General features: G+C 35.4%; 1 protein-coding gene across 1 annotated transcript in view; it reads right to left on the bottom strand.

Annotated features, from left to right (window-relative positions):
* The window catches only part of XRN2 (5'-3' exoribonuclease 2), a 93,999-nt gene that overhangs the window by 5,615 nt on the left and 74,342 nt on the right, over positions 1-14,042 (bottom strand). The window contains exon 28 of the mRNA XM_012463437.2: positions 2,026-2,089. Within this exon, the coding sequence (XP_012318860.2) occupies positions 2,026-2,089 (64 nt within the window). The remainder of the gene's footprint in view (positions 1-2,025; positions 2,090-14,042) is intronic.

The raw sequence follows: 14,042 nt of genomic DNA on the forward strand, positions 1-14,042 counted from the left end.
TTCTAGGCTGTGCCGGTGTGGGGAGGATGTTCCTGTTGTAATTTTACTACTTGATATATAGATTAAATACACTGTCTTAAGGTAGAAAATTATTCAAGAAATGCAATGTCATTTAAAAAAAGACACTCAAAATTCTTTTTTAATAAGACTCTCAACAAACACTCAGAATAGTGCCGTGGAAACATACTCAACTACAGGCTGGTAAAACCTAGTTGTGGAGTGAAATGGTGTATTTCTTAAATGTCTGTGATGTAAAACTTTTAAGATAGAACTCTATTATGCTCACATTTACCTTTTGATTTCAGGCAGGATTTTAGTATTTAACTAAAACTACAACAAAAAACATCCTCACAAAACTTGTCCCTAACCTTCTGGGTTCATAAAGTCAGTAGGGTGGAATAAGAACAAAACCTGATGGACAGGAGGGCAAGGGAAGGGACAATGATGATGATCTTAGGAAAACTTTTAATGCGAACCGAGGGAAGGAAAGCTGTTTGGGGCCTCAGAAGTGGAAACAGATCCTTTACTTCCTTTGAAGTCCCTACATCTTTATATTATGTTCTGAGTAAATATTCTGATGAGTTTTGTTCCAGTGAAAAGTTTCTTGGTAAAGAATGGCACAAAAGAGTGACCTTAGGTAAGCTGCTGAACTTCTGTGTGCCTCACTTTCTTCCTTTGCAAAAATCTAAAAATAACAGCATCTACTTCAGTGCATTGTAGGGAGGAATAAGTGAAATCATTCTTACTAAAGGATGTTAACACAGTGTTAACATTTTGTAAGCAGACAAACATTCATGATTATTCATACGGAAAGTGAGCAATAAGATAGGGAAACCAAGTATATAGTTTGGGAAACATTTACCCCTTACTCATTTAATTGTTGCTTAGAATTGGTGCTACTGAAGAAAATGAAACACACACTGTGTTCTTTCAGAACATACACTAAAAACAAAACATTACACACATTGCTAGTACTATTATTTAATAAGACTTGCACTAAGCTGATACTATTAGTAAACACTGAATAACACGATTCCTTTTATCTTGTTAAAGAAAACAGTGAAATGAAGTTTTGGAGTCTCTAAAGAGTTACAAAGTTTTCTTAAAAGGGGAGCTGCATTTAGAACCCCATATATAAAAACACTTTATTCATTTCAGATGTGAACAGATTAGAGACTGTTAACATGGCAGAGACCAAGAGAATAAAACAGATTAAGACTGGGAAGGCAAAACCTTCATGAAATGATATACTTTAAAGCTGGCCTTTAAAAATTATTCTACAGATGTTTAATTATTCATAATGTGCCTAGCTGTTTTATCATATAGAGTCCATCTGACTTAGAGGCACACAACTTATCAATGAAGAAATACATGTTAAACATCCCTTGTTATTAAACCATGTCACATTCTTCCCAATCCATGGTACTTATTAGACTGCAGATCCCATAATCCTCTTCTGAGTCCCTTCTGCATTTAATTCAGTTCAGTCTTAAGTAGTTAAAGAAACTGTTTTCAGTGGCAACTAATAACTACTGACCTACAGTGACACTGCCCTACAATAGGCTTGTCAGCCTTGAAAAAGTTGTACCAAAGAAGCTGATTAGGACTTCAAGAGGTTTGTAGCAAGAATCAATGGTTGGTCTGTACTAACGCTGCACTGCCCGCACAGAAATGATAAAAGTGGAACACCATTAGTTATGCCTCATTAAGCTGCACAACCCTTCTAAAAAGAAATTTGTTTAGCCTGACCAAAACCTAATACAGTTTTAAGCTGTGTTGCATTTTTCAGGGCATCTCAAAAGCATCAATAAAATAAAGGCCAAGAACCAAGAAAAGTAGGAAAGTATATTAAACACGAGTCTTAAAGTATTAGCTATGTATTTTCCTAAAGGATAGGTATGAGGGAAATTGTTTTTGGTGGGAAAAAGTACATTTCAAACCAGAGCTTTTAGCTTCCATAAAACCCATAAACCCCAAATGTTGGTGTGAGAAAGTATTTAAAAGTCATGTCTGCTTTAATATTACCTGTCAAACCTTTGCTGCTGGAAAAGGGGAGGAGGACCTCGCCAGGAATCCTGGGGCCTCATATCTGGAAAAGAAACAGAAAAGGGTTAAGAAGATTTTTCAAAGTAACCAATATTCAACTACTCATACATTTTATAATTAAAAGTTCTTGAAAAGAATCTGAGAAAGACTGCAAACCAAATAAACCAGTATCATAACAACACACACCACAAATGTAAAAAGCAACAAGGTCAGCAAATTTTTAGTATTTTTCCTTTGATAAAATAGTTTTAGTAACCCCTGGCCACTAAACTCACACAATCCTCTTGCTCTCTCTCTCTCTGTGTGTGTGTATGTGTGTATTATACACCGTTTTTACATTTATATTTTAAATGCTGTATAAAAGGTTTAGCTCTTTTTCATAAACAGAATACAAACTGAATTAATAGTATCTACAACAGAAATCCTGAACTTTTCCTTCTGAAGGCATAAATTGCTATCATTAATGTAAAGCACAGTACACACAATCTCTCCAACACAAACCAAGTGAACACATTAATGAAGGGACCACCCACTTCTCCATCTTTTCTGATAGTCTTCTTGTAACACAAAGCTGAACTAGCAACATCATCTCACTAGAAGAAACAGTTAAATGGCTCCTGCTCTTTTATATAAACTGACGGATAAATGGGATGAAAGAAACATCTGGACCTATCTATATCAACGAACCAGAACTTGCAGTCACCTCACCTTCAGCGGGGTCTGCTGTGACCTAATTAAAATTGCTGGCTCCAGAAGTTGTCTAATGAGTTCAGCGTGCGAGGACAGTAACCTCCTCTAGACTCCCGAGACCAAGGACAACAAGGCTTACCATAATGTATTCAGGCTCACATTTTAATAGAAATACAAACTAGAAAAATGCTTTTCAAAATTACTTTCTTAAAGAAGAGATGAAAGCTTATCTCTGGTTAGAAACCAAAAATATATACAGTTTTTACTTAAGAAAGAGAGAAAGAAAGAAAGAAAAAAGTAGAATCATGCTTTAAAAACGCCATGACCAAGAACACAGAACCAGTAAAATATCTGGCTGTGCAGAATGATTCTAACGCACAACTGGCAACCTCAGCCCTGGGCTTCCTTCCCATCTCGACATGATGAGAAGGCCAGAGTGAAGAAAGTTTTCCGTATGTGGACAAACTACCTGAAGAGGGGGCAGCCATCTGCAGCTGCCACAGCCCACCCACACTTCAGTCCATGGCCAGCTGGAAAAGTTTCCTGCAGTCATACCGATGGGAGCCAAACCCACCTCTCTCAGAAAGGTACAGGAAGCCCTTCACCAGTGGTCACTTTCAGGCAGATTCCCATTGTGAATTAAAAGAATCTTTAATCAATTAGAATTAAGTTCCTTTTTTATCTCTTAAAAGTCAAACTACTAGCAGTCAAACTGAGTAACAATGCAGAGGATGCTGATCACCACACCCTCCACAGAAAACAGAGGAAGAAAGTTCCCCACTCTAGGCCCAGAGTAAGTTCTGGGTCATTACTACAGACTATACACTAACAGAAAATCAATTTTCTGAAGAGGTAAAAGTAAAAAATTCTTACAATAATAGTAAAAACTTCATTTGTATGATTTATTTCTATGGGAAAACTTAAGATATATATTTGCATATATGACTTTCGATGAGTTACCATTTGTGAGAAAGTAATCTACTGAAAGTAAAATCAATGTTTGACCCACTTTTTCAAAATATCATGCATAAAATTAGTTCAGTGAGAATCAGTTAAAATGTTCCCAGAAGTATTTCATTTTAGTGCCTTTATATATACAAAATTTGCAAATATAACATAAGGCAAAAGAAATATTTTCTTCCGGACCTCTGTCTACCTCTGTACTTCACATGCCCCAGAATCCCTGCGGTTACCCTGGAAACACACCCTTTTTTCCCATTAAGACTTAATTCCATATTGTGGTTGCCTCATGTCTCTTTAGGTTTTTTTTCCCCCAGAAGCCCATTTTCATATTCCATCTTTATGTATGTTTTAATCACAGTATACCACATTCTCCATGGTATTCATGAAAGCTTCCACAGTGGCTCCCTAATAAATTTAAAATTGAATGAAGACAATACAAAGATATATCTACATTAAGCGAAACCTTCAGAAACACTTAACCTAATGTTTTAAGAAAAATAAAGATGGGGAAAAAAACTTAAATATTTTCTCCTAGAAACTGTGTGAATGGAGATGAAGCCATCACCACCCATAATATATATTCATTAGATTTAAACATGCTTTTTTTAGATTAAGCACAGTAATATTTTTAAGTAGAACTATAACGTAAAGTTTACTAAGTATAAATGCTTTTTTTCAGAGGAGGAAATACTCCTTAATTGTCTAACTTATACACCCTGAAGTATCTTAAAAAACAGCAAACGTTCTGAAGATATGACTTCTAGTGTGCCGGGTGCCTCTCCAATTTCCATTTTCTCTCTCTCACCTCCAGGACAATTTTTTTTCCACATAAACTCAGTACATACAAAAATTACAGTTTTTTGTTAAAACCTACGCAAATTTTCTCAAAGTTTCAATAAACTCTGATGCAATTATTAAAATACCCCTTGTTTTCAATCCAAAAAGAAAAATAAAAAGGCTCCAAGAAATACTTCAAGGCTACTTTTAACCAAATTTCTTCATATGGCTCTTAGTAACATATATAGCCTGGAAGTATTCATAAAGCAGAAATATTTCCTGGCTGATCAGTAATGAAGTAGATGGTAAAACAAACTTATTATCATTCATTTGTATGGCTCTAACAGGAGATCTATTTGAGAGGAAGAAAAAAAATTGTGAGATAGTGAATTGCACTTCAGAAAGGTACAGGCTAGAGTGGAAAAATGATGGTTAATTTTTTCCTTTGGTCTTTAAAAACTTATCCCTTTTCTAGAGCTCTAAGGCCACGTAAACCAAGCTTTGCCCATAGCTTCTGAAGTGACAATTTACCTAATCAGTATGGCAATCACAGAAAAGATCCCATGTTTACTGATTGTACTAATCAAAAATCACTTTTCAATGCAGCTAATGGACAAGTTTACAGACTAAAATGAAGAGAAGTCACATTTAAGGTTCTCTGGGCTACAAAAACCAAATGCTTTATTCAGACTGAGTACTCAGGGCTACACTCGACTCCAACAAGTTATCAGTATTCAGATAATTACTCATCAGCCAAAAACTGACACATCAAAGGCAAATCAAACACCAACAATAAGAAACACCCACAGCAGACACTTGACAGAGTTGTCAGTTTGACCAAACAGCCCTTCTTGAGTACAATTTCATACTACATGAAGATAATAATTATGATACTAAAAATATTTCAGATCGAATAAATGGCTTAGATCTCAGTTTTACTAAAATAAGCTATTTGACTAAATTTTAAAGTTCAAAATTCTATGAAAGGAAAGATGATCTTTTATCACTTATTTAATACTTTCATAGTACTTACTCTGTACAAGGTAGTATTTTAAGTGCTTAGCTACTTAAATTCATTTAGTCCGGTTATTCTGTGTGATAAGTAGTCTTATCCTCTATACTATTTTTGAGATGAGAAACTGGGGCAAGGACCAAACCTATCAGAGGTCACACAGCTATTAAGGATCAGAGTGAGGCCAGGGGCTATGTTCTCATAACCACTCTCCACTACACTGTGCAATTTCAAAGTTTCACAGGCATTTATGCTGTCAGTTGAGATGGCACTTCATGTTAATTTATTTCAGAAGAAGCAGAGAAGAACCACCCATGATTTTGTGCTTCCTAATAGCGAGCTCAGAAACTTAGGGTTTCAACAAGGCAGGATGGGAGGTTTAACAACTACACTCAACATCTTAAAGGTTTACAACTTAACATTATTACTCATATCCAATTAGGATAGGAAAGAAAAATAATACACACATTTTAGTTGTAAGCATCTAGGCAAATACAGGATTTATAGAGAAAAAATAAGAAAAGGTCTTGGCTAAAACACTGGAATCTCTGCTCTTTTTAAAAGGATAATACTACCCCTCAAAATTTGGCATTTAAAAGAAAATATAAACAGAAGGGATCCAATAAAAATTAGAAAAGGATATAGATAGATACGGATGAATGGATGAAAGATTGATACAAGGGTAAGGATTAGTTCTACATAAATACTGAATCAAGGTAACAAGATAAAAATGTCAGAAGTGTTAATGACAGTAACCTAAAAGAAAATAAAAACCAAATCATAGGTCAGACACAGTGGCTCACGACCATAATCCCAACACTCTCGGAGGCTGAAGTGGGCGGATCACTTGAGGCCAGGAGTTTGAGACCAGCCTGGCCAATGTGGCAAAACCCTGACTTTACTAAAAATACAACAATTAGCTGGGTGTGGTGGTGGATACTTGTAATCCCAGCTACTTGGGAGGCTAAGGTAGGAGACTCACTTGAACCCGGAAGGCAGAGGTGCAGTGAGCCAAGATTGCACCACTGCACTCCAGCCTGAGCAGCAGAGCAAGACTGTGTCAAAAAAAACCCCACAAAAAACAAAAACAAAACAAAACAAAAGAAAACAAAAATCGTATGTTGGACTATGTGTAATGATATTGGGGAAACATCACAAAACATCGGATTTCTTTTCTTCATCTTCTGCAGCATCTGCCTGAGCTTACCGTACTTTAATGACCATTCTAGATCAGGCTATACATTGCTTATCCAATACATTTCTTACAAAATTATCAGGGAATGACTCATTTGTGAAATGACATGGTTGCCTTCTAGGAAGTCCAACCTCTTAACCCAAGCCTTCCAAGGTTTTCTTACAACCAAGTGCAATTAAAATCCATTAACCTATTCAAATCTTTTTTGAGCTTTTACACGTCTGGCTTATATGCAGACAATCCCCGTATTTCTCTCCAACTAGGTCCTCTCTGTCTTGAGCAAAAACCTGACTCCTATTACTACCTACCACAGATGCCTTTAATGTCTTTCAGGCACTTTGACTTCCACAAAATCACTCATCACATTCTTTCATATTCCTTCACCCTCCTGGGTTTCCAAACTCTGTGAAAAGCCTCAGTAAGCACCCAGGCATCCAGAGTGGACACATATGGCTCTTCATTCCCTTCTCCCTCTCCTCCTCCCTCTTCATATTCATTTATCCAGACTTTCGGCCTTCTCTTCTTCCCACCTTCCAGACTTTGGATCTACTCTGCCATAGTACCAGACATTCATCATCTCTCCTTAACCCACAGTGCTGTGATTCTAGAATGGAGATGTACCTGGTTCATTCTTCTGCTGGTTTTTAAAAGCTCATAAACAAACAGACTAGTGAGTGCCCAAATTAAATCAGCAAGCAACAAGAACAGCCAACTTATGAGGAAAAAAAACTGGTCAGTAAAAATATGACCAAAGCAGGAACTGAAAAAAAAAAATCACATCTTAAAACAAAGACACATTATTCCTCATCAAATTAGCAAGAACTTTTATTTTATTTTAAAGAGACAGGGTCTTGCTCTGTTACCCAGGCTGGAGGGCAGTGGCGCTATCATAGGTCACTGTAGCCTCAAACTCCAGGCTCAACCAAACCTGCTGCCACAGCCTCCTGAGTAGCTGAGATTACAGGATACCACCATGCTTGGTTAAATTTGTGCTTAGATTAGAGGTGTGAGACACTGCAATTGGCCAAGAACTTTTAAAAAAATAACACCTGGTACTGGTGGGAGTGGGATATTAGACACTCTTACATGCTATTATAGGAAGTATAAATTGGTATACTCTTATTTGGAGGCTGTGGTGATACTGACCAGAAGTCCAGATATTCACCATACCTTCTGATCCAGCAATACCATTTCTAGAAATTTAGCCTGCAGTTAAGAAATATATTTTTAAAAGATTATTAGACGAGCCCAATACATTAAAAAATAATAATAAGCAATATACTTCTAAATAATCCATGGTACAAAATGAAACAAAATAAAAATGAGAAAATACTATGAACTAAGTGATAATAAATATGTGAGACAAAGCTTTGTGGGATAAGGCTAAAGTGATTAGAGGGAAATCTGTAACACTGAAGTGCATATATTAGAAAAGACTAAACTACCTAAGTCTCCATCTCAAAAACCTGAAAAAGAATACCAATTTAATCCCCTCAAAAGTAGAAGAGAATAATGAAGACAAAAGCAGAAATCAAAAGAAAACAAAGGTACATGGGAGGAGGGAAAAGAAAAAAAAAATTCAACAAAACAAAAGGTTAGTTCAATGGGAGAAAAAACAATAAAATTAAATAGGTTCTAAAAAAAAAATTAAATAGATTCTAGCAACACTAATCAAGAAAAGAGTGACTGTACATTACCAGCATCAGCACTTAATTTTGAAATCTTACAGTCATTAAAAACATATTTAAAAATCTTAGGAACAATTTCTGGCAATAATTTTGGAATTTTAGAATGGGCACATTTCTGCCAAATATAAAAAAAGAACTTATCAAAATCAACATAAGAATTACTGAAAAATCTGAAAAGCCAGTATTAAAAATTTTGAATCCATAATTAAAAACCTTTTCATAAAGGAATCTCTAAGTCCAACTGGCTTGATGATTGAATTCTTCTAAAAATTAAGAAATCACAACAATCTTATGATAATCCATACAGAGAACAAAAATTTAGAAAGCATTTTCTAACTTGTTTTATAAGGCCAGCCAGAAAAAAACCCTAACCCAGAACATGCAAAAAAGGAAAAGTAATAAAACTAATCTCTCTCATAACACATAGATTTAAAAAATACCACCATACATTGACACATAGAATGTAGTGACATATAAAAAGGATGATATATTTCAGAAATCAGGTTTACTCCAGAAATGCCATGTTGGTTTAACACTTGAAAATCAATCAGTGTAATTTACCATACTAACACAAGAAAGAAAAAACAAACAAAACCCCCAGGTTTTGGAGGAAAAAAGCATCTGATAAAATTTAATACCCACTAGAAACAAAGAATAGAAGAACTTCCTCAATCTGATAAATGTTATCTACAAAAAAACAAACAAAAACACTGCAGCAAACATCATATTCAATGATGAAATAGTAAAAGTTTCCCCCTTAAAACTGATTGGGAATGAAATGAGTATATCTATCATCATCACTTCTATTAATTATGAGCGGTCCTAGCTAAGGAAATAAAGAAAAAAAAAAAAAACCACAAAAGGCATTAAGATTAGAAAATAAAACTGGTCACTACTTGGAGATGACATAATTGTAAACATAAAAAATTTCAAAAGAGCATACACACTATTAGGAGAAATGAATCTACTAAGGATGTCAGATACAAATCTCCAAAAATCAACTTTATTTCTATATACAAACAAGCAATTAGAAAATGATAGATATTTAAGATATACTATTACTTAAAACATCAAAACACATCAATTATATAGTAATAATTCTTTTTGTACTTAATTTTTTATTGTGATGATTTCAGACTGAAAAGTTGTACAAGCTAAGTACAAAGAATTCCCACATCCCCTTCACCCACATTCCCTAAATGCTGGCATAAAAATTATACTGACTGATTTTCAAATGTTAAACTAACACGGCATTTCTAGAGTAAACTTAATTTCTGGAATATAACATCCTTTTTATATTCATCATATAACACCAATAAAAAAGCAAAAATGCAAATTGCCAAGTGGAAAGAGATATTTCCAATATAAAACTACCCTCATAACCACAATATAAGAATGCCTACAAAACAAACAGACAAAACCTGGTTTAAAAAAACCAGACAGGACCTAGAAATACAAATTCTATTTGACCCAGCAATCCCATTACTGGGTATATACCCAAAGAACTATAAATCATTCTACTGTAAAGACACATGCACACATATGTTCACTGCAGCCCTGTGTACAATAGCAAAGACCTGGAACCAACCCAAATGCCCATCAATGCTAGACTGGACAAAGAAAACGTGGTACATATACACCATGGAATACTATGCAGCAATAAAAAATGATGAGTTCGTGTCCTTTGTAGGGGCTTGGATGAATCTGGAAACCATCATTCTCAGCAAACTGACACAGGAACAGAAAGCCAAACACCACATGTTCTACTCATAGGTGGGTACTGAACAGTGAGAACACGTGGACTGAGGGAGAGGAGCATCACACACTGGGGGCAGTTGTGGGGGCTAGGGGAGAGACAGCAGGGGGTGGGGAAAGATAACATGGGGAGAAATGTCAGATACAGTATGCAGCAAAAATTAAATTAATTAATTAATTAAAATTTAGATTAAAAAAAAAAAAAAAACAGAGAAACCTGGAACACTACATCACACAAAAATATCCAAATGGTCAATAAGCATTTTTTTTAAATGCTCAACTGGGAAGATGCTAACTGAAAGCTCAGTGAGATACCACTCCCTGCTTAGTCAAATGGCTAAAAGTGAAAAGCCTGGTAACACCAAGGATTGGCTACAACATGAAACAAACAGAACTCTCCTAAACTGCCATGGGAGTGTAAATTCATACTAACTGAATGTAATTTGGGAAATGTGTCTGGCACTTTCATTCACTAAAGCTGAACATACACACTATTGCAATTCCATTCCTGTGGAGTACATATCCATTATGAGTGTTTACGTATGTGCATCGAAGGATACACAAGTTTCACAGCAGTCCAATCCAGTGATCCCAAACAAGAAACCAACCCAAATGCTATTCCTACTGGATAGGTAAATAAATGGTGACATAGTCCTGTGATTCAACACTATAAGCAACAAAAATAGATGAACTGCCGGGCACAATGGCTCATGCATGTAATCCCAACGCTTTGAGAGGCCGAAGCAGGTGGATCACAAGGTCAGGTGTTAGAGACCAGCCTGGCCAATGTGGTGAAACCCCATCTCTACTAAAAATACAAAAATTAGCCAGGCATAGTGGCACACACCTGTAATCCCAACTACTCGGGAGGCTGAGGCAGAATTGCTTGAGCCCAGGAGGAGGAGGTTGCAATGAGCCAACATTGCACCACTGTACTCCAGTCTGGGCGACAGAGCAAGACTGTCTCGGGTGACAAAAAAAAAAAAAAAAAGACAACGGATGAACTATTGCTACAAGCCATATAAACCTCAGAAACAAAGATTGAAAAAAAGAAGGCAGAAACAAAGATTGAAAAAAAGAAGGCAAGCTTTTAAAAGCGTAGCATGTAATAGCTTTTTAAACTATTAGGTAAAGTTTAAAAAAACCAAAAAGGTGATATATGATACTATGATACTGCAGTAAGGATAGCGGTTCCCTTTAATGGGCTGAGGGTAGTGCCTGGGAAAGAACTCATCAGTCCTTTAGCTTCTGAGGACTGATGCATTTCTACTGGATCTGAATGGTGGATACATAAGTATGTCCATTTCATAAACACTAAACTGTATAGTTCAATTTGGTACTTTATATATGTTACACTTCAGTAAAAAGTATATGTAAAAACACATGTATAATAACCTAATTTTCAAAACTTGCACACATGAAATAATGAAAAGAAACACTGCTTATTTCAGGACTGTGGAATTATGTGTGTTTTTTATGTTTTATTGCTACATGCCACATTTTATTCAATTAACATGTACTGCAGTTAAAGATATATTTTTAAATCACTAAAAATATTTTTAAAATTAGCTTTCCTCCCCTCATAATCTTTTCCAATGTATGCTCCCAATCTAATTTTGTATCAGTTATGCTATGCTTAATATCACCCAAATACTTGCCATGTACTTCAAAGCTCATTATTTTCTCTCAGCCTAGAGTAACCCAAATTCCTCACTTCTTGGCTCAATTTAAATATCACATGATTGCTGATTTTTTTGTCCATAAACTTTTTCACTCCTCCTATCCCCTTTGAAAAGATGTTAAATGTCATTAGAGTCCCAGCACTAATCCTGAGGTAACTCAATGTTTACAAATCATGAGGCAGAGGGTACTTGTTTCTTGCTCTAAATCAATCCCTACTTTACAAACCGTATCTCCCAATTTTTCATGATATAATTTAAATAAAGATATTCTAACTGGCATAGATTCTAATTAAAGTCTGTTTGTAAGTATTTTGTACTTTGCAAGTACACATTAACTCTAAAAACAGCCACAATGGCAATTAAGGAGTTATCTAACCAAAGTAATATTAGTAAAAGTAGAGAAGGATTCCACTATTCGAAATAAAGTGCACAGATGCAAACAAGAGTTGTCTATTTCCAAAGAAGGCAGATTAAGAACTATAGAACTGCAGGCCCCTAGGGCATGAAATTCTCTCCTCTGCTGTAAAGCTAATAAATAAAAAAAGAACCTTCTGGCTTCTTTCTTTCTGTTATTATTGGAATAGGATCTTGCAGGCTAGAAGCAGAAGGCCATGGTATCCATATGAATGGTAAAGAGCCGTAAGAAAAAAGAAAATGATAAGGAATATGTCAATAAACAGCTGACTTTAAAAATATGTTGGATATGCTTTGACCATTTATTGGTAAAATCTCACAGCAAAGTTCACTCAAAATGATTACTCTCCTGTTGTACACAGTATGACTTGATACTGAATATACAGAAATACCTAGAAATGTTATTTGCTAAATCTTAGGGAAAACAGCTGATAACCACTGCACGAATCAGATTCCCACAGGACCATTAACTCTGTACTCCTTCTGTGCTTCACTGAATAGAAGTTTAATTTTCATGATAGAGTCTCACAAAGCTCCATTCAGTGTCATTAAGCCATGCAGCAAAGCTATGCTGCTGGAGAGAGGGGCAGAGAGAAAGTGAGTAACACTAAAAACCGAGGGCTTTGAAAGAGTAAGACCTATAGAACTAATATCTTCTTGAGTAGTACATCAAAAAAATATGGACTTCTGGTTGGTAACTTAACTGGCATTAAAACAGTGCTAGGTGCATAGCACAAATATTTCCCATCCATTTAACCTGGCATGTTCTTTAATAAGTACAGCTTCGGTTTAAAAACAGTTCTGATGGATATGTATAACAAACTATCACTCCATTGTTTTTTTTTTAATTAAATTTTTATGAAATATTTCAAACATTCAGAAAAAATTGTTTTAATGATATGACACTCAGATTTAACAAATGTGAGCATTCTGTCACACTGTTTCTTCTCCTCCATGCTGCCCTTGTAGCAACCAGACAACCAGAAATAGACAAACAAAGCCTTCATGAAGACATTCATTTTGAAACGTTGGCACGACTTACACTTCTTTGATAAGCAGGTATAACAATGGAGCTTAAAAATAACATTAAATGGGAATACAATTTAAAATTAATGAAAAATGTAGAAGTCTTAACATTCAACTATTTTTTCCCTTTCCCACTGCAATCCAAATGCCATGTTAATTATTTTTGTGGTCAACATTTCTGACCTGTCCACAAAAGAGGTTATCAGGGGTTAAGGAAAGACTCAAGTTTCCCAGAACTATAGGGTTAAAGATATAGTCTACCTAAAGCAGTGCCTGGCTGTACTGTAGGTAGTATGGAGATATAATTTGGATCAAAAAAGGGACACTTTGTCTTTCAGGCAACTAAGTGATGACAATCCATATCTATTGCACCTGATTTAATTATACTTGTATTAATGAAATACATTGCAATCATTTCCACATACTTCTTTTGCCTGTGTTAACTGAGAATCAGATTTGTAAGTGAAGATTAAGGAAGAAATCCAAATTATCTTATTCAGCTAACTATATATATTCAAGATGAAAGACAGACCCAGAATAATCAAAGTTACCCTAAGCAAAAGGAACAAAACCGGAATAATCACATTACCTGACTTCAAATTATACTACAGAGCAGTAGTAACCACAACAGTATGGTACTGGCATAAGAACCGATAACATAGACCATTGGAACATAATAGAGAACTCAGAAATAAATCCATACATCTACAGTGAACTCATTTTTGACAAAGAAACCAAGAACATACACTGAGGAAAGGACAGTCTCTTCAATAAATGGTGCTGGGAAAACTGGA

The sequence above is a fragment of the Aotus nancymaae genome, unplaced genomic scaffold (genome assembly GCF_030222135.1).
Source record: "Aotus nancymaae isolate 86718 unplaced genomic scaffold, 86718_ANA_hifiasm-v0.15.2.pri h1tg000001l, whole genome shotgun sequence".
Classification (NCBI taxonomy): domain Eukaryota; kingdom Metazoa; phylum Chordata; class Mammalia; order Primates; family Aotidae; genus Aotus; species Aotus nancymaae.